The 22,657-nt window shown below is 43.5% G+C and overlaps 1 protein-coding gene across 2 annotated transcripts in view; it reads right to left on the bottom strand.

The window, feature by feature from the left end:
- The window catches only part of CHN1 (chimerin 1), a 104,672-nt gene extending 86,070 nt beyond the window's left edge, over positions 1-18,602 (bottom strand). Inside the window, exons 1-2 of one of the 2 annotated variants that reach the window (XM_075756612.1) lie at positions 18,489-18,602; positions 17,908-18,029 (exon numbers count right to left, since the gene is read on the bottom strand). In XM_075756612.1, the coding sequence (XP_075612727.1) occupies positions 17,908-18,013 (106 nt within the window). In that variant the 5' untranslated portion in view covers positions 18,014-18,029; positions 18,489-18,602. Of the gene's footprint in view, positions 1-17,907; positions 18,030-18,233; positions 18,306-18,488 lie in introns of those variants that run through there. The other variant, XM_075756611.1, reaches the window with a different exon arrangement.
- Positions 18,603-22,657: the final 4,055 nt, after the last annotated feature.

The following is a 22,657-nucleotide window of genomic DNA, read 5'->3' as shown; positions in this document are numbered from 1 at the left end:
CTAATTGTGACATTACAACATAGCATTTCCCTTCATTATTTTTCTGCTTTCTTACCCATTTCCATTTTATACCTTATATAAATCTGGACAACTGTAGTACTTTCAAAGTGTACATTTTAACTGCAGATATGAAAACTGTTACTATTGCCTCAAACTGTTTAGACTGCTTGTCTCTGTGTATTCCTTTTATAGAAAGAATAAAAATGTTTACCTCTGCTTGAAATGGTTCTTTCTCACTCCCCACTGAAGACTGGCCAGCTCTAGGGTAGAGCAGCAGCAGCTTAACTACGCACAGTAACCCCATAAAGCAATTTAGGGCTTACTGTGAGGTTTCCTGGAGAGAATTCAGCTTTATTTTTCTTTTACTGTATGTCACTCCCTGCAGCATGGTGATCTGTAACATCATGCTGGAGATTAGTTTTAAACACTGCCTGGGATGAAATAATCAGCTACCTGCTGACACAGCAGCTCTTGCCCCAAACTTGATTTTATTTGGCAATATCCCTATTGAATACAGGTGAGGCCTCAGGTGGTGAACCTTGTGAAAGAGGCCAGGTCTTAGCCACGTGGACCAAACACCAACATGATCAGGAGGAGAAAATCTAGCTTCATGTTTTGTGAACTATCTAGGACCAAAGAATGGTGTAAGTCATAAATATGAAAGGATGCAAGAAAGTATAAAACATTCTTCTGTAAGCTATGTCCTAGACACTAACCAGTAAGCATCAGCATGTGTTTTAAGACGCTAATGTGTCATGTCAGCATGTGTCACAATTTAACTCCTGGACAGATACATAGCGAGTGGACATGGCCATTTGCTGACCCATACAACAAACTCCTTTTTGTGCCTGAAAAACAGCTTCTAGAAAACTCCTCCTCAGCCTCAAAATCTTCCTTGTTAGCACCTTCTCTATGCCCAAAGGATGCACATAAAAATCACCGACTTACAGAAATAAAGTGATAATTTATTTGCTGGTGAGAGTCTTAAGCCACAAAAACTGTGTAGTTGAATAGAAAATGTCATTTCATCTCCGATTTTCAGAGTACAAGTGCCAACAGCATTTCAGAAACTAAACTCAAGTCATCACGAAACATTTGAAGGAGCAGCCAAGCAGGCCCTAGCAGCCAGGGCTTTTATGCACTCTAACCAAAATAAAACTCAAACAGCATTAAGGTAATTAAAGGATGAATACAGCCACCGCCCTAGGCAGTGGTAGTAAAGCAGATGGGCTACAATACTATGGTTTCAGGGTAAATACAAGAAGCTGATCGCTGGCTGTGGCAGCACCCAGCAGCGCTGGAAGTGCTTTGCAGAAGCCCCCGCGCAGCAGGCAGCACCAGGAGAGGACGGCGATGGCAGGCAGCTCCCGGAGATGGGGCAGCAGAGAATGGCCAAAATATTGCTGTCTATTGCGTGCGTACTGAAGAAGGAAGGGCACACGCTGAAGGTCCTTTGTCACTCCTAGACAAGACTTTGTGATCCACATTTTTTTTTCCACCAAGCCTCTCTCCACCCCTCTGCTATGCCTCTGCTATCAGCAGTCAGAAAGTTAAATGACGATCTGTAACGGGGTGGCAGGCAGAGCCTTGATGCAAAGAGCAAGAAGGGCCGTGTGTGGCTACCTGCCCATCGCAGGAGGTCCTGTGGAAGCCAACCCACCCTCCCTGGCAAGCAGAGTATCACTGTCATGGTTTAACCCAGCCAGCAGCTAAAACCACACACGCTGCCCTCAAAGGCTGCAGAGAAGTTCATTTCAGCTGGGGCTTGGTAAACAAGAAAAAAAGCCGTGGTCAATATTTCTTGCCTTGTTTTCTTAGAAACAAACACTTCTTCAGCATTCTGTTCCTCCACATGATTATAAAAAGGGAAATGATCCTCTGGCTCAGTCTTGTCCTGCCTTTGCCTTTCCATAACACAGGGGTAACAAATTATTTCTGACCAAAACAACTCACACGGGCTCACACCATGCTTTTTAAAAGATCTCAGGCAACTTCTTGGTATATTCCCTTTCTCTTATGTAAAAGCTATTATCTTGTTATTTTACAAAAAACGTTGGGGTTTAAAAGTGACTGAATAAATAATGTTAATCCAACAGTAATGTTGCTGCATTAGTCCCTAAAAACAGAGACATTAATGACAAGAACCTGATGGCACACATAGCCTGGGCCCACGTGGAAAACATGCAGGGTTTCACAACTAGGGCATGGCAGAATTTCTTTTGTTTATGGGAAGATACCTGCAGGGCTGAGAACACCTCAGGCAGTGAGTGCCACATCTTCTCCCAATTCCCCAATATACTGTATGACACTCAGCAACAATGACTGATACATCTAGACTGTTATTGAGACTTTGATGCTACTTTAATGTTATCCTTGGCACATGATTTCCTTTGACTTAAGAAAAAAAGCTTTGAAAACTTTTAGACATGTCAAGGCTCTTCCTCAGGCAGGCAAACACCATTACTGTAAGAAGCTTCAGTGCAAAAGCTTCCAGACAAGCCATCTATTTTCTCCACCTTCTCCCAGTGGAGAAAAGATACCGGACAGGCGTCCACTTTAACTCGCAGGCAGACGCGACGGCTCAGCACACGTCCCAGCTGCGGGTGGACAGCTAACCCTCCCAGGGGATGGTTCCCAGCTCCGAGCCCGCTGTGCTGCCGACACAACCAGTTGCAAGCTGGAGTGGGGTAGCTGTTCAGCGTTAAAGTAAAGGCCAGTCTGACCACAGAGACAAATGGCCTGTAGTTGGAAAGAGGAGCTATTGCCGGGGGACGGCAACTCACGGGTAGAGGTTACAGGTCGCCCACTTAACCCCACCTGACTGCAGGCCAGCACTGGAGAAGCTGGCGCACAAGCAAGTCCCTCCACTACCAAAGCCATCCATCAGCAGGGATGTGCCCAAGCCTGTGGGCAGAAGACAGAGTCACCAGCGACAATTCTCCTTACACAAAGTTTTGCTCCGTTCCCTTGACCTTTGGTGCAGGTAGCTATACTCCTTAATGCCCATAAAACCCCATGCACCTTGGCAGTTTTAGACTTTGGAAGTTAAACTGTATTTGACTTGTTTAAACAAGAAAACAAAAAACCCCAGATCAGTGTATTTTCTTCACATTTTCCAAAGGCATTCCCATCTGGGAGGGGAACAAGAGTAGAATACAATCTAAGGGAAAGAAACAAACCAGTGAGAACAGGCACCGATAACGAAAGCGTCCTTTTGGCTGCAGGACAGCACCACATCACATGCACTGTGCCCCAGGAATTTTTAGTGGGACAAAACTTAATCTTCTCTGCTCTTTCATCCTCACATGTTTTTGCTTATACCACCCCAAACAAGTACAATTAGGTTTCTAATTATTATTGGAATTTTAAAAATGATTAAGAGAAAGGTAGTGTGAACCATGCCCCAGAAAGCTACAAGGGCTGCTGCCATTTCCCTGATGCGACCAAGGGGAAAACAAGAAAGCACTCTCAGCAAAAGGGCTTAAAGAAGGGCATGCTCCGAATAATTGCATCAGTCATGAGGGGGAGAGAAAAAAAGATCACACTGCCATCCTGGTTTCTACAACGGTCTGATCTGGCAACAATAAATTCTGTGGGAACGCTTCTACTGGGGTTGAAAGAGAGACCCACCAAAAACAGCTAGAGTTCAATGCCTTTTATTAGCAGGTCTGTTACTGCCTCTTTACAAATGATGGGAAAATTTTAATGAGTGTTATTTTGCCTATCACAGGCACTGCTGCTGTTAAATGAACTCATCTTCTAAGTGATCAGACTAGGTTGCAAATGATCTGTTTCTAGATTTTATTTAACCAAAGCAAGGAAAGCAAGTACTCATTCTTACTTCTCTTTGCCAGATAAATAACAGCATGTGACTACACAAATATTGACAAATAATTTTTTTTAAAATCCTTTATAACAAAAAAACCCAATTTTTAAAATTTTTAATTTTAAGCTGGAATTTTCACATGTGCAATGATAATAAGCAAAACACAGCTGTCCTCTTTTTCTTCACCGTAGTTTAATGGAGGGGTGGGAAATACTCCTCCCATGAAAGCACAGTTAGTTTACTGTTTATGAAATGTTTCAAAACCTCTAAAATTATTTCTTAGTGCTGCTGCAAGTAAAAAATTTAGACCTCAAAAGATGACAAGTGCCACCTTGTGGGCATTTAACAAAGAAGTTAACGTTGCTTTCCATTTCTTGGGGGGGGGGGTATCTCAGCCTACAGACAACAGGCTGCAACCAGTTTTCAGCATTTCTGGGAACACCATCTTCACTTCCCAAGACGACAGACATGATGGGGATCACTACCCGACATGGCTCTGCGGGTTAGCTGTAGCTACAGCAGTCAGCCCACCAGCCGTCTATACCCCTCTGATTTATCTCGCTATAGGAGTTATGAGAGCACTACAGACTCAGGTATCCCGAAATGTCTGGTTTACACCGTAAACAACTTCCAACTGAAAATGCCGTCAAAATCAAATATGTCTCTTAAATTTATCTATTTCAAAGTAAAACAGCCTGTCGATTTTTTTTTTTTTAACTCATTGTGACAAAACTGACTGACTGGCTGCTGCCCCGAAGTGCTGGATCAATGAGTGAGACAGCTTCCCATCCTCCCTAAGGGTTATTTGAAAGGTCTTTTGCAAACTAATTTTGCAAGTTCAAACCTGACAGAAATAGGCCTTTGTTGGATTAATTGCTTTTTTAGATTTGACAGATAATTTGTCCAAGTATCTTATGTATCAGTAAAGTCTTGGAGCAATTCAGAGTAATATCAGGTAACACAAGCTTGAACACTGTAATCAAACTTCCCTGATTTAAATCCAGACTGGTTTTCACTGGAGACACCGTTTCGATGACTGTCAGTGAAGTTTGCTTGGAAGCCAGGAGAAATACCTGTCAAGGCTATTGCTCTTACACTGCCCTCGTTCCAACCATGGCAAGGGATAATGTAGGAGAAAACATTTACCTTTCGACATTTCCTTCCTATTTTTTGTTTCCACAAATCCTTCTTTGTCTCCTATTTTAAAAGTCTGCCTGCACAGAGACCGAGCTCATTTCCCATCGCTTGTTCTACTTCTTCCAAACATTAATAATATTAACAAGGGCACATCGGTTTTACTGTAATTTCCAGCCTGTGACTACTGTTACAGCCACAGCCTCAAGGCATTCACAAAAATACGTTTTTGTCTTGATTTCTCTAACATATCCAACAGGGAATATTGACTGGAGCTTGATTACACAAATATTCTGAGCAGCCACCCTGACAGTGAAAAAGAACAACATGATATGGTATAAAAAGTGTCTTCTAGTTGTAAATTAATCCCCTCCCCTGAATAAGAAGTCTGTTCAGTCAAGGCTGAGTAGAAGAGACCCTAAATAAAGGATGAGCTTTCAGGCACTTTTGAAATACAACCCCTCCATCCATTGCATAATGCCTTAATTTGCTGAATAGGGAGGCATGTTTTATCACCGTTCACTTGGTTGCTTTGAATTATTTTTCTTTTTCTACACCCAGCACTGAGATAATGAACATACATTCACTTTCCTGCCCTAAACTCACTTTTAAATAGAGTGTTGTGGTTTTACCAAAAGCTGAACACAACAAAAGAGCACAACACTGACCCTGCCTCCCTATCCATTGGTAAAAATCTGCTGAGAACTTGTCCTCCCTTGCATTTCAGACCAAGATAGCTGCTGTGCATTCATGAGCCTCCTGGGGGAAAAAGCCAAACAAACCAAACCCACCCATTAGCTGCCCAGGCAAAAATCAGAGTCACCTGGAGAAAATTAAGAGCAGATCTGATTTCTGACTGCTGTTATAACTGGCCTCAAGACAGACTCCAAAGCACGTCTCTCTCTTTAACTGTGTCAGATGGCCAAATAGATGCTGTTGCCTCTCCTTCCCCAAACCTGACCCATTTAAATTCTTAGACCATCAGAGTTATAACAACCCTATTACGATTCTTATTACAAACAGATTTTTCATTTTCTAAAACAGTCGTCAATAACACAGGCCATTGCTCATGCAAAAATATGGCTTGTATTTACGTCTTTATTTCCAGAACAGATGCAATACATCAACACTCGTGGTTGGAAGGAGGAGGACAGACTACCAAGTAAAGTACCCTTGCCTGGAACCAGGATCGTTTTTTATAGCGTCATGAAGGAAACTCCTAAAAACATTATTGGCAGGGTCAGAGAAAGGGAAATGGACACAATGTGGTGGGATGCGTTTTCTTGAATTGGAATTAAGTTTTTACTCCAAAAGTCATTCTCCAGCTGCTGTGAGCTTTTTCCCCAATCTGAAAGCTGCAAGTGTCATTCCTTACCTCTTCCTGTTCTCATATAAAACCTCCAAGAGGCCTCTAATGGCACAAAGTAGGATGCTCCAGGCAGAAAAGCTGAAACCTTCACATTCCTTTTTGGCAATTCCATGGCTAACTATTATATCTGCAGTCAAAGAACCATGGCAAAAGATATTTACCCACCAGCCTCTCCCTGTTTATAGCATTAAATCCATCTTTTTCATAACTCTTTTCGTCCTCAGCAGGTTCATCTGCTGCACTAGGCAAGAACCAGAGGAAAGAGAGAGAGCAGGCGTGAAGTCCAGTCCATGGAGAAGCTGTGCTCCAGGTCCACTCCTGCACCACCCAATGTTGTGGAGCTGGAGCAACAGCCAAACGATCATCCTAAGGGTGATTTAGCAGCTCAGCAAGCACTGAGAGGTTTTCTGCATGCGCCCCCCCATTTGTCCTCAGCTCCCTCCGCATTTGGGAGGATGAAAGCAGAGCAGAGGAGCTGGGAACAGGCTGCTGGAAGGAAAGCTGAACACAAAGGTTTGTCGCTGCCCAGCAGGAATGGGAGAGCTGGCTGGGAAGCTCGATATAATTGATGCTTAGAGATAACCTCCAAGTTCTTTCCTGGGTAACTCCTTAAGTTTCTTTCCCCCTCCAGGAAACTAATTCAGGTGGTTTTCTTGTCTCTGTTTTCAAGGCCTTTCTCCTTTTTCCCCACTAATTAGAAGAAAGAAAAATTGGTCTGCAAATAATGGAAACTTGAGTTTATTACCTCTCACTCTACCATAGCACTGCATTAAACAGGAGGTTTTTAACAATTATAGCTGCATTTCTGGGATATTAATGTCCTTACTGGAACTGAGATCCCACAGGAATGTCCACAAGTGAAAAGCAGACTTTGTCCTACAGAACAAGATATCTAAACAGAAAATAGGAACAGTGGCTGGCAAGAGAAGCAGAGGTCCACATAGATGAGATCATCCTACAGACCAAAGATCAGTATCTCTATTCCCAAGTCTTGCCAACCCAATAATCCCCCACCCAGCATTGCCTCTCTGGGTAACAGCTCTTTTGGTGTCTTTAGCTCTACTTTGACTTTATAAAAAGAACCCTATTGTGGCAACTGGCAGCACAGGAAAACACGTACAGACAGACATGTGGAGAACTATTGGATGTGACAGATCAAAAATCCAGCTTACAGTTTAAAAATGGTCCTGGCCTACCTATGCAGCTAGATGGGAACTGCCGGGAAGCAGAATGCTGCAAGCCATTGTCAGAGATTGTGACACACAGGATTTCTGTACAGAAATAAGGGCAAACACTAATATAGCTCTGAGACAGGGCAAGCCCTGCCTGTGTCTTCCACAGCTGCTCTTGCACAGCAATAGGAGAAGGAAGATGCCTTTCAAAAAAGGCAGTTTTTACATTCAAGTGTAATGACTAAAAGCAGGGCTTCCCCCCCAACAAAGCATTTAAGCAGCAGAAAAAAGCTCTTCCTGCTTCTCACAGACCTTTCTACTAAGTGGAAAAAAAATGCCAACAAGCTTAGCCGTTGAGTTAGCCAGTGTGAGCTCTTCCTCAGAGCAGCCTGCAACCTGCTCATCTCAGAGGCTGCTTGGAGGCATCCCTGAGTTACTGCACCAGGAGCACAGCAGGCTCTGTCCCACCCTGGGGCTCACCATGCTTCAGGGCAGCAGCCACACAGGGGCTACATTTCACCTCCTGCAAATTCTGAACCTGCAGAAGAGCCAGTTAGGACAAAACGATCATCTTGCTTTGGTCTGATGCAGCTGGAGGTGGATCAGGGTGGGGGTATCTTCTTATACAGCACAGTTTCATTAAAAGGTAAGGAACAAGAGATGTTCCAGCGAGTTACTGATGAGCTTGCTGCTCTGCCACTGAGGAGGGGCAGGCAAAGGTTCTGGGAGGGGGCTGGGACCATAGCTTGCATTGACACAACCTGGAAGTGGGCAGATAGGCAGTGCAGCCAGGAGCTCCCCGAGAACCACAACAAAGCAACAGCACACCTATATGCACATGATCTCACCACTGGAAATACCCTGATAAGTTTCACCTCCTTCTCTTGTTTTTTTATTTGGGTTGGTAATTTTCCTTTACATACTTCTAAATATTTACCTTGTTAAACTACAAATGTTATTTCTTCAATAGAAAAGTACCTGACCTAATTCCTTTACCATGTAAATTTTGGCATTGAAATAACAGGCCACACAAAGTTTCTGAATGTTTTCTCACCAGGAGGAAGAATTACTATTTTATTTTTAAATACTTCCCTGCTTCTGTTAAACCAGTGAAGATCTTTTCAACACTTTCCAGTCCCATTTATAAATATACTCTTTGAAAAACCTGAAGAGGAAATCAGTAAAATTAATTGCTGTGTCAAAATCATGCTTCCTTTATTGGAAGGATATACCCATGTGTGTGCGTTCAGCCAGTAAGGAAGAGCTACATCCTGTTTGGGGTTGTTGGGTTTTTTTAATGAAAAATGATCCAACATTGCACTGAAGCATTGTGTCCAGATTCATATGGAAATCATAAAGCACAGATGAAAAAGTATGGAAGACTGGCCCTACCAAATAATTATCAGCAACTTTTATAGTCTGCTCTGGATTGTATACTTATCAGATACTAATTCAGCATCAAGGAGACTTGCTTGTACCCTGCCAATGCGAGAGCAAGGAACATTTAGGTCCTGCACTAAAGCACTGGGTTTGATTTTCAGAACTAGACTATTTTCACAGTCCCCCATTTACTCTGCACGAGGAATAATTCCATACCTCCTTTCACATTGCTGCAGCAGTACTCAAAGACTTGGCTACATGATGCTCTATTGCATTTGCTACACAATTTAAATAGTGTCAGTTGTGGCTCTGCTAGCCATGGTAGCACACCACCATGCAGTGGGCAATAAAACAATTCCAGTATTTAGGAAACAGTGTTTTACCTTTACTTTTGGAGTGGGAATTTCCCACAAGCTGCCCCAAGACATTCAGTTTCTGATCAGGGTCAGAAACTATGTTTTTATTTGAGCTTCCTGAATGGCAAGGCTACCGATAAGGAGCTGCTCTTGCAATGAAGGAAGCACGAAGGAGACAGAGATGGGGAGCAGGAGTGCAGTGGAGAGGGAACCACCACCTCCCATCAGCACCAGGGACATCCATCCCCAACCGCATGATGCATTCGACAGAGCCAGATCCTACACCTGCACCAAAGATGGATGTGACCATGGGCTTCTGCACAGAGATGGCCAAGACCAAAAGCACAGTTACCTGCTCACTGTGAGCAGCAAGGCCTAGCTTGCAACTTCAACAGTGGTCCATAATCAGAGGATGCAGTTTTCCTAATGCATTCTCCCTGGGACTAAGATTTAGTCATGTGAGAAGCCAGATCATATTATCATATCCTATCAGCATCAAACAAAATTTTAACCAGAAGCTCTAACCAGCCCTCATGGTCACAGCAGCCCCAGGTCTCTCCACGATACTTATCACAGAACTACTAACAAAACCCACAAATGTATGTAGGGACTGATGTATCAAAATATATCACAGAAATCACTCTCTCACAGGAATAAATAGGATTTTATGAGCACGTTTTCCAGAAACTAAAAAATCACTTCAGAAATGTCACCTTTTTCATTCAGACAGAGGATGAACAAATATTTTGAGTGCCGGAAATGTCAGATGTCAATCGGCTCTTTCACATTCACAGAGGCTGCCGTACACACGGCAAATACTCCGGGCTTCCCAGCTGGGTGTGATCAACCCTCCTCCCCCTGACTGGAACCAGGACATTGACCCACTACTCTGACATACAGCTAAATCCTTGGGAACAGCATGGAGAACTGCAGGAACTCTTCCCAAAATTTTCTTGGACTTGGCCAGTGAGGGTGCCTGAGGTCAAGATGCCATGCACTTACAAAGTCCCAGTACTATTATTAAATGCTTTACAATACTAAATATTTCACTGGCTTTAAATGACACTTTTCCTTGTTTCAAGACAGATTCAAAAAGGCAAAGTCTAGACGGTTTTTAACGTTCTGCCATCATTTATGAAGATATACAAGGCAGACACAATCCACTCCACTGAAATGACAACCAAGCCAGTTTACGATTTTACAAGGGAGCAGGAAGCATCTCATATTCTTTTAATAACTACAAAACTGCCCCTGGGCCAGGTCTTCGGTTCTGTTTTGTTCTGTTTCACTCAAAGCCACATTTCTGCCGAACTGTCCGATCTCTGTCCACAAGGTGGAGCAGCTAAATAGCTTAAGATGTAGATTCTAAGCCCCAAGTTTAGAAAAAAAGGAAAAAGAATCATCTAACAACGCACTTTTAGAGTGGTTACCTATGCCTGCACCCTTGGAGGATCCTGATTAATGTGCTTTTATTTGGCAAAAATAACAGTCTCCCAAAAGACTTATATTAAGTTTATGCTTTGAGTTTACTGGTTAACATAGTATTTAAGTCATAACTGTGGTCCTGCCATTATATGTAAACACATTCTTTTCTTGACACTGAGACATGCTATCACATGGAAATCTTTTAGTACATCTAAAAAAACAGTTAAGAACTCAGAGAGAGTTAGTAAGCAAATAAAGTCCACAAACCCAACAAAGCAGAAAGAATCAGCTAAGTCCAAAAGAAACAGAAGAAAACCCAGATTTACACCTGAAGCATCAGCCCTTAGCTGACTGAAGTGTGCATCAGCAAAGCTTGGGAACTCTTCCTGGATCCTCAGATCCAGACTGTATTTCACTTCTACGTTACCGGATGACATTCTGTCTCCGCTTTCTAGGGGTCACTTGATGCCAAGGAGGAAAGGGATGCATTTGTTCAATGGTGTGCTTGAGCTGATGATACTGCAAGAGAACCTCTTTGGAGAAAATTCCAAAACCTCGTCTTAATTCATTACTTGTGTGCACAATTGGACCTCACCTTTCCAGCTTCAGCAACTATCCCCAAACCTCCATTTCCTTAAGATTCTTATACGATATTCACAATAGAAAACACATTTTTATACCAGCCACTGCATGAAGCACACTTCTAAGTGCTAAGCTGGGAAGCCATGACTGAAATTTTTTCACCCTCATTTATACGTGTGTCACTTCTCTGATATTTTGATGAATTGATACCAATTTACTAGTTAATAGATCCATCTTCTTTTCCCAGTTCCTACGCAGGTTACCCTTTCGATTTTTTCTTGAGATTGCATTGCCAGCAAAACCTTTTCAAGGTTGCTCTCCTTATTTGCTTCATTAGGTTCTATAAATTAGGTAAGGTTAGCACAGCACCTCGGAGAAAATAATCCTAGGATTCTCAGCGCTTGGACAATTTCCCTCCCAGATACATGAATGGGAGTCAGAAGAGCAAGTTTATCTCTAACATGGTTTCCATTTTTAACAAATCACCTTCATTTTTAAATCTTGTTTAAAAAACCCCAAACATTGTACTATGTCCCTAAATTGTTCTGTCTAATTAAACTGTTTGAAGTTCCTATTGTGACTAGATGTCAAATTGCTTAAATCTTCTTTAAAATTAGGCTGTATCAGTTGGTACAGAATGCAGCCCAAGTATTTTGAGCAAGGGCTAAACACTTCAAGAGCATCTACTGCAACCGGGTTAAAAAGATCGCTTTGAATTCACTGCTTTACTGGTGAAAAAGACCTAGCATAGGCAGTGCAATGTGGGGTACGTATTCACTTTGAAAACTGCTTCAAGAGTGCAAGATGAGCAATGAAGTTCTTGATGCCCCCCCCCCTTTTTTTTTTTTTTTTTTTAGGCCTAGAAGCATCAGTGATGTGTACTATTCCTATAGCTCTCCACACTTACGTTCCCTGTAGCAACAAAAGCCCTACTATAAATGTCCCAGTTCCATGAACAAACTTCCATTACCTACTTCAGTTAAGGAACAGATTCAAAGAACACTTTTCTGGCACAAACTGACTCTTTAGTTAAGGGGCTCTGCCAGTAAACTTTTACCATCACAGCTAGCCACAAGTTTTAAGCACAGTTCAGGGCCATGTATAAAAATACGGAAGAGAACAACTTGAGTTGTAGGTGATCTCTTTACCTCCTGTTCTTAGGAAACTCTGCACACAGGACAAGAAATAAGCAGATTAATTTTTGAGTATTTCCTATCCTGCAGAGAACCTGCAGGCATTACCTGTTCTGAGCCATTTTTAGACAAACATTTACTTTCTATGTACCTGTGACTAAGCTAACCAAGCACTCTAAAATGTAAAAGCCTTCCCTAAGCAAGCAAAACATTTATTTAGAGAACAACGAATTGATTTAATTTCTCTTTTTAAGATTGTCACATTAGAAAGTAAGTGCTTGTACCAACATAAGCCTACCCTACCTTTTGAAGCAGCCGTGAGACAGTAAGTACAGTTTGCATGGAGAACAGTAATCATAGATGCACAGAACTTTGTTAATTAGCATTTCAGGTATGGAAGAGCTTACTTCAAAAGATTTCCTTCATACCTGTAGTAGTAAATAGATTCATAAAAAATTACTTCTGTGCATTATGAAACCAGAGCTCGCAGCTGCAGAAAAGAATTCTGGTAAGTGGGCAAATTAGTATTTGTGTGCTCCTTCAACAACGGACCGACACCTGAAATGGAGGTATAATTGGTTTCTTTGTCCTTACCCTTCCTGCCTGTAGCAGTGTATTGCTTGTTTCTTTTCATCTGATATTTTCCCTACAAATTTCTCTAAACACTGCCCTTGTTCATCATCTCCTTAAATAACCATACCTGTCACGCCGACTACAGCTCTGTCTCTAATCCCATTCATCTGCAGCCACTCTGATGAGCGCAAGCACTTCAAAGATTAAAAGAGAATTGCTTCACTTCTTATTTCTTAATAAGAATATTAAGGAGGATGACTTTCTTATTGTTATTATTTCTTAATAACAATATTCAGGAGGGTGACTTTTCATCCATTGGCAGGTTCTGACCAAGAAGGCAAGAGCATGAATAACTAATGACAAATATGTCCACAAAGATTTCTCCTGGCCATTTTGAAATGTCTTTGTTCACACAAGAGAGTTGATGAGCAAACAAATGAAGAGAAAGAGAATTCATAAAACATAAGGACAACTCAGAAGCACTAAAACATAACATAAACATATTTTTCTTTCAAAGTACAATGCTGACTTTCTTGAAACACTTCTCAGTACACCCAGAGACACAAGCAAGCAGTGGTAGCAATGGGATAACTTAACACTTCCCCTCCGTTTTCCTCTACATCGTTTGTTATCTTTCCTATACTTGAGTCATCCAAGTGGAGTGACAGCACACACCTCAGACGTGTCACTGGAGATCTCACAGCTTAGGGTATTAACAGATGGGCTCTAGGAAGTCTAGCCATAGAAATGTAACTGAATGCTCTTCCTGTCTCTGTGAAGCTGCTACCCCTTGCAGGGATTCAGCAGAGCAGAACCGGCAGGTATCCTTCTGCTGCTTCCCTGCTAAACCAGGCAAGCAGCTTCAGCCCAACGCCCTGAGAGCTGGGCACGAAGCCACTGACTTTGTGCTGAAACAGCAGAGAAGGACACCAGCTTCTATGCCATTCCAGCTGCTGCAGCAGGCAGGAAGAAATGATCAGAGAGGAAAGAGGCTACACCTTTCACCACAACCTTTTGCAAGGGAACACGAATCTGCTGTGGGATGACAAATAGCACTAGAATTGGACATCTACTCAAGTTCCAGGTATTTATACACACCGGCTATGAAAGTCTGCACTGTTTTGTGGACAAAGACGTTTTTAAAATCCCCGCCGACTCTTGGTAGGTGATCCATGAATATGGATATCAAATTAATCGCATCTATTATTTGTGACAAACAACAGGCTTGGCAAGCGTCTTTTCAGTTCTCAGATATATTGACTGTCTTGAGTCTTCTACTGATGCGGTCCTAGTACAGATCTGCTTTCCTCTGCTAGGTCAAACCTGTACTGTAAGTGCTTGGCCAGTAGAACACAAATTCAACGTACTGGTGAAACCCTACCTTCTACTGGTGTACAAAATGCCACGCCACATACCAGTGACCATCTATGGTCACAACAGGCCATTTCTGCCACCATAATTCTGTGTAACTATGAACCTTGTTGGGATGACAGTCTTGCCTGAGGTAGCCAAAGTGGTTGGTAGGTAACAGAGGTATGTTTTTAGCCAACAACTTCCATGCTCTCCCATTTCTGATTGCTTCCAATGGGGGCTGCTCTTCCTCCATCTCTGTGGAGCAGTTGACCTCCTCTCCCTCATAACCCACACCACATACAGACTCATCAGCTGTACCACTGTGTGGTGGGAACATGGGCAGCTCCCTACCACGTCCATACAGACAAGAATGAGCACAGGATGCCTTGGAAGGTCATGACAAGATGAAGAAGAGAATTTTAAAATAACTAAGACTGAGAAAGTGAAGAGCCTTGACATTTTCTTCCTTTGTGTTTTAATGTTGCATCATAATCTGGACAATAAGCTGTAACTAAAAAGGAGGAATACGTCAGGAGACACATATAGCCCAAGTGTAACAGTCTTTTTCAGCAGCAGAAAAACACTGTTGATACACCAGAAGCTCCTTTCTCCAACCAGCTTTCCAGAGAGTTTCAAGGTGCCACCTCAAAGACGCAAACCTCAGCTGCTGTTCCAGCAGATACACGGTGCTGCTCTGAGAAGAGCGGCAAAGGGCAACCTCTAACAGGAAACTACCGACCACTCTGCCAAGCAGAAAAAATGACACACACCTGACCTTTCAACTGCCTGAGAACTGCATATCCATTTTAATCCAGAATCCACAACGTCACCTGCTCTCTAGTCTTGTCCCCTTTTCATACAGTCTTTGGACTATGCACTGAAATAGCCATAAAACAGTATCAAGAGCATGGAGAAAGAATGTTATGATATTTCCCATCTCTCTCCTCCCTCTTGGTGTGCTCACACACATACACCCGTTAATTGAAAGGGCCCCAGCAAACTTGGTGGATTTTTTTCCCCCCCACAAGCTGACATGGAAATTTATCTCAAGTTTATAACACATCCTATTAAAAGCAGCCCCAGAATGCGTGAAATTTGGTTCAGTGCAATATAACATTATGGGCTAGAAAAAAAATGCAATGCTGAGCCTAGAATTTATGTGAATGAGCAGAACCAAAGCAAACGTCTCCCTCAGGATCTGTTCGCTCAGGGCAGTTTTACTGGTATAAGATAGGTGTGAATTTAAAATAGTACAATTACAGCTGCTTAATCCCTCAAAACAGATAAATTAATTCTGGCACATGTATTCTGCCTTTCCTCAGATTTGATGATGCTGCTTTGGTAGGTGCTGATATTGAAACAAATCAAAACTCATTATTTCAGGAGTTATATTTTTAATGAATTACTATGGGTCAGCTGTGGTGTGGTAACTGAAAATGCAACTATCCGCGGGCAGCCAAAATGCAAGATAAAGGCTGAAGGCTGTTCCTGAAGTACAAAGCAAGCACGTTTTGGTCCGTCTTTGTTATATGCTAAGAGACAAAGTGTGGCAAGCTACCTCAGCTCAGAGGACACATGGTAACACACTAAGCTGTGCTAACTCAATCATAAGTTAATCACAGCATCATCTGCAAACATACTGTGCATTTTCTGCATTTACCCAACTCACACTCTTGCATTCATAGTTTCAGACGTACTCTAAAGCTTTTGCATTTATGAAAGGCATCACGTTCATTTGTTGACACACATTAGCCTTAATTTTTTTGCATTGTTTTATTGCCACTTTGTGTTTTCTTAAAAGGATGAAATCTTGAGGTTTTACCTTTGGCAAGATATTATTTAAAAACTACACACAGCAGGGTACCCCACTCCATCTTCTCTTTGCTCATTAGCTTTTACATGTATCAATGTCATTTACTCTAATGACAGATGCGATACACAAAAACATCTAATTCGATTTACTTTGTAATGCAAATTTATATTTATAGAAAAATGTCATTAAGTAGATAAAATACATGTGAACTAAAAAAAAAAGAATCATGTCAGTTTAAAAAACAAGTACCTGACTTAAGAATGCCACTTTATTTAAAAGCTGAAGCTAAAATATTAATTTTGCAGCCAAAGATTGTAATGACACAATAACTGCTCACCACAGAAAAAGCGTCTGTTTTCAATAGCCTAATATTTTGATTTTTGGTTAGAGACAACTATGATATTTACCTCAAGTGCCTGGGTAACAACCTACACCTTTTCTTAACAAGCTGAAGTCACAACGACACAATGCAATACCCACAGCAGGCTATTTTACAAAAGCCCATCTGCCCTTTGAGCACTCTCTATGTTCACTTGTGCTCCTAAATTAAAGGGCTTAAACGCCCACCCTGACATTTCAGGGCCCCCATACCTCCACCAACTCCTCCAGAAGTCTGGGGGCTTGCAGGAACTCAAAAACAAGATCAGGCCTATAAAGACAGGGATAGTTTGCTCTGCTGTGAGCTATGATTTACCACCTTTTGCATCCTGAAAAACTCAGGCAGGAAATATAAATTTAAGTGACAGCACAGTAGCTAAATCCAATACCGCATAGATTTTATCTACAGAGAACTATTTTGCAACACGTGCTAAACTTGTTTTCAGACAGGGCTTAATATGCCACAACAATACAACAGGTGTCAAGTTTTATGAAAACCTATGAGAGTGTTTTTATTCTTTTAGGAAATTGTACCAGCCCAAGAAACCACGAGATGAATGAAAGCAAATCAATTGCTTACACAGGAAGTAAAATCCACAATCTAAACGCTACAAAGAGACTTCATATCATCACTTAAACCTATTCACTAGAAATCACTTCTGGTGTACAAGCTTCTTACAAGAAAGAGTATTCCGATTATCCTGTTAATTCTGTACTGATGCTAGTCATGCTAGTTTCCGCTTTCCTTTGCATTGTTGCATTTACCTAATGTTGCTAGAAGCAGTTTGTAGCTTCTAGCCCCCCTCCACTGTAAAATTAAGCATATCAAGCACAAGCAAGCTTAATAACCTTACTCAAGAGAACCCACAGTGTCTGTAGTTAATGCACGTTTTGACTGCAGTTAGAACCACAGTTTTCACGTGCTGGTTCCCACTATGCCATCTCAGGCTGCGAAGCCAACCGAAGCCAACACTCGCAGCCTCCTGAAACCGTCCTTTCACGAATCTGTGCTATCAAACACAACTACAGAAACGCGGCTGATGGTTACGGGCAATTAAGCCCCGCACCCCGACGCTCCCAGGAGAGCGGGGGTCCCCGTTAGCCAGCCCACGGCTTCGCCGCGCCGCTCCTCAGGCGACCGGGGGGGCTTGCTGAGGCACCGTAACTTTTATTTGCCCATCGCGCCCCGCAGCCGGCTCGCAGCCCGAGCCCACGTCGCGGCCGGCACCGGGGGCTGCCCCCCGGGGCGCGTTATTCTCCCCCCGCCTCCGCCACCCCCGGGCGCGGGGCGGCGCGGTGGGCCCCGGCCTGCGGCAGCCCTCCGGGCCAGCGCCCACGCCCAGGCGCTGCCGTGCTGCAGACAATGGGGGCCGGCAGCCCCGCGCCCGCCGGGCTGAGGCGGCGGTTACTCACCGAACAAGGTCAGAGCCATCGCAGCGGCGGCGGCGGGGCGGGCCCGGGGGGCGGCGGGGGCTGGCCGGGCGGCGCGGAGCTGGCATTGGCGCGGCAGCTCTCGCATCAGCGGCGGGGCGCGCCTGCAACACAAGTTGGGCGCGGGGCTGTCAAGGCGCCCCGCGGCACCCGCGGCCGCTGCCACTTGCTGCCGCGGGGCGGGGCGGAGCGGGGCGGCCGCAGCCCGCGGCGGAGGGGAGGGGAAGAGAGGGGAAGGCAGGGCCCGGGGAGGGGGGGTGTCGGGGACGCGCGGCGGCGGGGAGCTCCCCGCTCCCGCCCCCACTCACGCTGCGGCCCGCCGCCTCGGGGAGCCATCTTGCGCCGCCACACGACCCGCCTTCCTCCCGCCGCAGCCGGCGGGACGGTTCCCATGGCAACGCGGCCGGCCCGCCGCCCGCCGGGGCACAAAGAGAAGCGTCGTTCCCTCCTGCGGGGCGGCCAGGCGGGCTACCCCGGCCGCGGGAGAGGACGGCAGCCCCGGCCCCCATCCCCTCACGCGTACGTGGCACCAGCAGCGCAAGGCCCGGCCCTCGGGCACCCACCGGCGCCGTCCCGGACGACGACTCTCCGCTGAGGAGATTCTCTGTGGAGACCAGCCTCGGGGTACCGGTCGCAGTAGGGTCGGCCTGTGCCTCTTCAGCCTTGGCGGGGCTGCGTCTACCTGGTACAGGAGAAGAGTCAACGGTCTTGTGAGAAACATGACTTTTTAAAGCGAGGTGAAAATTTCCACTTAAATGCCAGCAAGTGCAAAGGCAGCAAAACTGTGGAATTCCCCTCAAAACGTTTCAGTGTGAGAAATTTCAGCCAGCCCAGCTGCTGGCATTTTCCGCTGTCCAGGACTGAAAAAACAGCATTGTGCCGGGTGTAACTCATTTATACAGTTTACTTTTTTAACCTAAAAACATATTTTAAACAGAGGTTAGTTACTATTCAGCAGATCATCCCACCACACGCAGGACAATCAGACCTGCCTTGTTTGGTGATATAGTAGTTTCTTACTTGCAGGTGTTGCTTCACCTCTGAGCTGCAAGCCGTGTGTGCCCAGAATTCAAATCCAGCCTGAGCACAATTGACACAAATGGTTTACTTGAGTTTAATCCATTACAGCTGTGTAAATCCACAACCTTCAGCTTTGGAGACATCAGCCAGGGCAAGCAGATTTTTGTGCAGGTGTTTTTATGAGCCCGTCCCACCTTTGCTTGACGAGCTGTGGTGGCTACCGCAGCTGGTGTGCAGTGAGAGGCTGCGTTCAGGACAAGGAGTTTGCCCCAAGACCATCTGAAAGAGGAAGAAAAAGCATGTACATACACTGCATCTACAGCCGTTGCAATTAACGGTTCCGGTTGTGTGATTACAGGTCAGGGTCAGCAAGAACATAAAATACATTTTCTTTCAACAAGGCAGCTAAAACATAAAGGTCTGTCTGAAAAATGGATGTTTTATGTAGTTAGTTGCACATGGGTTTTCATACTCTGAATTGTAGCTAGAATTCTCTTTTTGTAGAGAACAAAAGGGAAAGATTGTGTGGGTAAGTTTTCAATAGCTTTCTTGTTGTATTAAACAAGATTTAAAATCATGTGTTTTTATGTCTGTCAAATATTTCAAAACATAGTGGTTTATGTTGATATATTTTGCTTATTGTGCAAAGTGAAAAAAACCCAAACAACAAAACCCCAACATTTCTTCCCAGCATGATCATTTCCTCCATTTTATTCCTTCCCAAGTGAATTCTAGCATGATGGACCTGATTTCACAAAATATTTTCATTTTGCATGTATAAAGTGCAAAAGTTGATCGAGCAGCTGGACTACTGAGAAATAATATTTTAATTGCAAAGCTAGAAAGAGGTTAAAAGTAGATGAAAAATGGTGGGGAAAAAGCAACACAAAAAAATCTTTGCCATTCTGCCTACATGATTTGACCTTTGTGTTGCACAGAGCGTTTTGCTTTGCTTTTTGGAAATAAGTTGGATCTTCATACAGATTTTTTTTTTTCTCTTACACTTCCTGGAATTAAATCCCAAGCTTTCACTTCAACTTCCTTCAATTAAATAGCCAGCTTTTATTCTTCCACTACTCCAAAATCTTTATTACTATCTACTGAACTGCATGTTTACATTAGAAATGTTTTGCTGTCTAGAGAGAGTAACACTATTTTTCATAATAGGCATTATCACTACTAGAGTTGTTAAGATCGGTCTGAATAATTTAATTAGTCAATTCAATTGTCTAATAATGCCTTTGCTATTAATGCAGTTATGATTAAAACCTAGGGAAGTGTGTTGTTAGTTACTGGAGTTGTATTTCACTGTGCCCAGAAGAATTCTGCAGCTGATCTGAGTTTTCCAAAGAAATTGACCTCAATCATTTGTGTGGTTTGGGAAGATGTTTTGGGCTGGGCTCCAGCAGCCTGCAGAGAAGCACATTTGGAAGGACCCGTATCCACAGCTCTCGACCTTCTCCCCCGAGGTGTTGGCATAAGGAAGGGTGCTGGGGTAGCAAGGAGAGGGGTTGTACTCAGTATGTACCATCTTACCCGATGGCAACTCTGACTTTTACAAAGGCTGATTGCCTTAACACAGCAGGAAGAGAACAAGGTGCAAATCAGAAAAAAAAATTAGCCCAAAGTTCACTAGGCGAGGGTGCCTTCCCCCACACCCTGCTTTTGAATGGACCTAAAATCCTCATGGCGATTTCTGTTAACAACAACATTATCTTAAAATGACATAATGCTTTATCAAGCCAGCACATCTTAGTGCACCAGCAATAACAATGATTTAACTACAACTCCGGGAATTTTGTTAGAAGAGAGCTGGAGCTTACCGAGCACTAACCCTCTGTCGCCTCGCGCAGAGGTGAGGGGAGGAAACGGGGATGTTCCGGAGCAGCTGGCACAGAACCCTGTTCGGCCAGGGGGGCTGCTACTTTGGAGAGACCCCAGCTCGTACATTTGCTCTTTTGCAGGGGAGAGCACAAAAGAGGACCCCGTTTTGCATGACCTTGATTTGAAATGGCAGCAAGGATGAGCTTGGTGTCTTGTTCCCCTGGGGAGCTTTAGCCCTTGAGAAGCCCTCATTTTCAAAATTGGTTATCACATTCTGTAGAAAAAGCACTGCTATACTTGCCCCCTGGTAGGAATGTTTGGGGGTATATTTACAAAGTGTATGTATGTCAAGAATAAAGCCTCCAAAAGAGAAATATGTACATAAAGTGCTATTTTCTGGCCTGCTTGTTGTCCCTTCAGTAGGTTTCTTGCCTCGTCTCCCAAGCCTCAAGGCTCATTTAAATACCGCAGTCAGTTTTTACTGCTTCATTCCTCACACAGAATTTCATTACTGGGATTTGGGGTTGTTGTCCAGTGTTTAGGTGTTTTTTATTTTGGCCCCTCTCCTTTTGCCCCCTCGGTCTGGGTGCCGAGCACCGCAGGAGCAGTGGCCCATTTTCCACGGTGGCCTTTCTTTGATCCATCGCCTTGACCGAGGGTCTGGTACCTGACATTTGTTCTTCAAACCTTAACTAATTCACTAATCATATAGTGATAAATGAGATTTTAAAATTAATCACTGACATTTTTGAAGATTTATACACATCTGTAAAGAAAGGTTCCCAGCTAGTAAATATGATGTTGTGTGAAGAAAAAAACCCCCATAAATTAAAGCTGTCCTGTACTAATGGCAAACAGTAAAAGTGAAGACACAGTGAGATGTTACCTGATGAATAGGGGTAGTATCTTATCACAGTTAGTGTCTTCCTGCAACAGCCCTCTCTTGACAGCAGGAAAACAGCACTGCAGAAGTCTTGTCACATGCAGAATTTAATTTAGCTTCTAACATGTAATGGCTGGGAGTTTGTGGGGCAGGCGGGGGGGCAGCCGACGGCTGCCTTACTGAGCAGATTCAGAGTTCGCACTATTTGCAACGGAACATTTACTGCTTGGAAAATGGCAAGGCATGTTTCTACTACTTGTTCGGTAAGATAAATTCAATTGTTTGATCTCATTTAAAAGTCATCAATAAAAAGTTTGAAGACTGACTACCAAGCTTGCTAGTTAAAATTAATGTTTATATAGATTACAGCTATTTGAACATAACATCAAGCCTATCACCAAACCCAGAATTGTCATTGCACCTTACCAGCATTTTGGACAACCTTTCTCCCTTTGATGAGAGAACTGGCATTTGAGCTTATCTTTTGGACACTGTTGTTGTTCATTATTAATGGCAAAGTCATTTAAACACAATATTACCCAACACTCTGCCGGCACAGAGGGAGACAGAATCCCTGCATCAAGTACAGCAGCTATGAGCAACCCTTGTAAACCAGACATGTCAGTGTTTTACTGGGATCTATGCTAGTCTGTAGATTGTGGTGGCAATTATTGTTTTTCTTTTCTTCTATCATCTAGAGGGTACAGACTAACAAAGTAACAGTTACTGGGAGGAACTTGCATGTTGAATTTGATGATCATTGCCAAAGAATGTGAGAGACGTGTAACATACCCCCCGTACCTTCTGTTTTAAATCACAACTACCACATTATAAACTCACATTTAGCATCCTATCCTCATCAGTAGGAACTGCGCTATATCCCATAAAGACTTAGAACAGTTAAGTACACAGGAGGTGATGTGTGTGAATGAACTGAACTGAAATATGGGCTTAACATGTCTGCTTTTGGCTCTCTGGGTCATGAAGAAATGTTTAACAGACGTA

This window comes from Balearica regulorum, chromosome 6 (genome assembly GCF_011004875.1).
Source record: "Balearica regulorum gibbericeps isolate bBalReg1 chromosome 6, bBalReg1.pri, whole genome shotgun sequence".
Taxonomy (NCBI): Eukaryota; Metazoa; Chordata; class Aves; order Gruiformes; family Gruidae; genus Balearica; species Balearica regulorum.
Note: the sequence above shows the minus strand (reverse complement) of the source record. Positions and strands in the feature narration are given on the sequence as shown.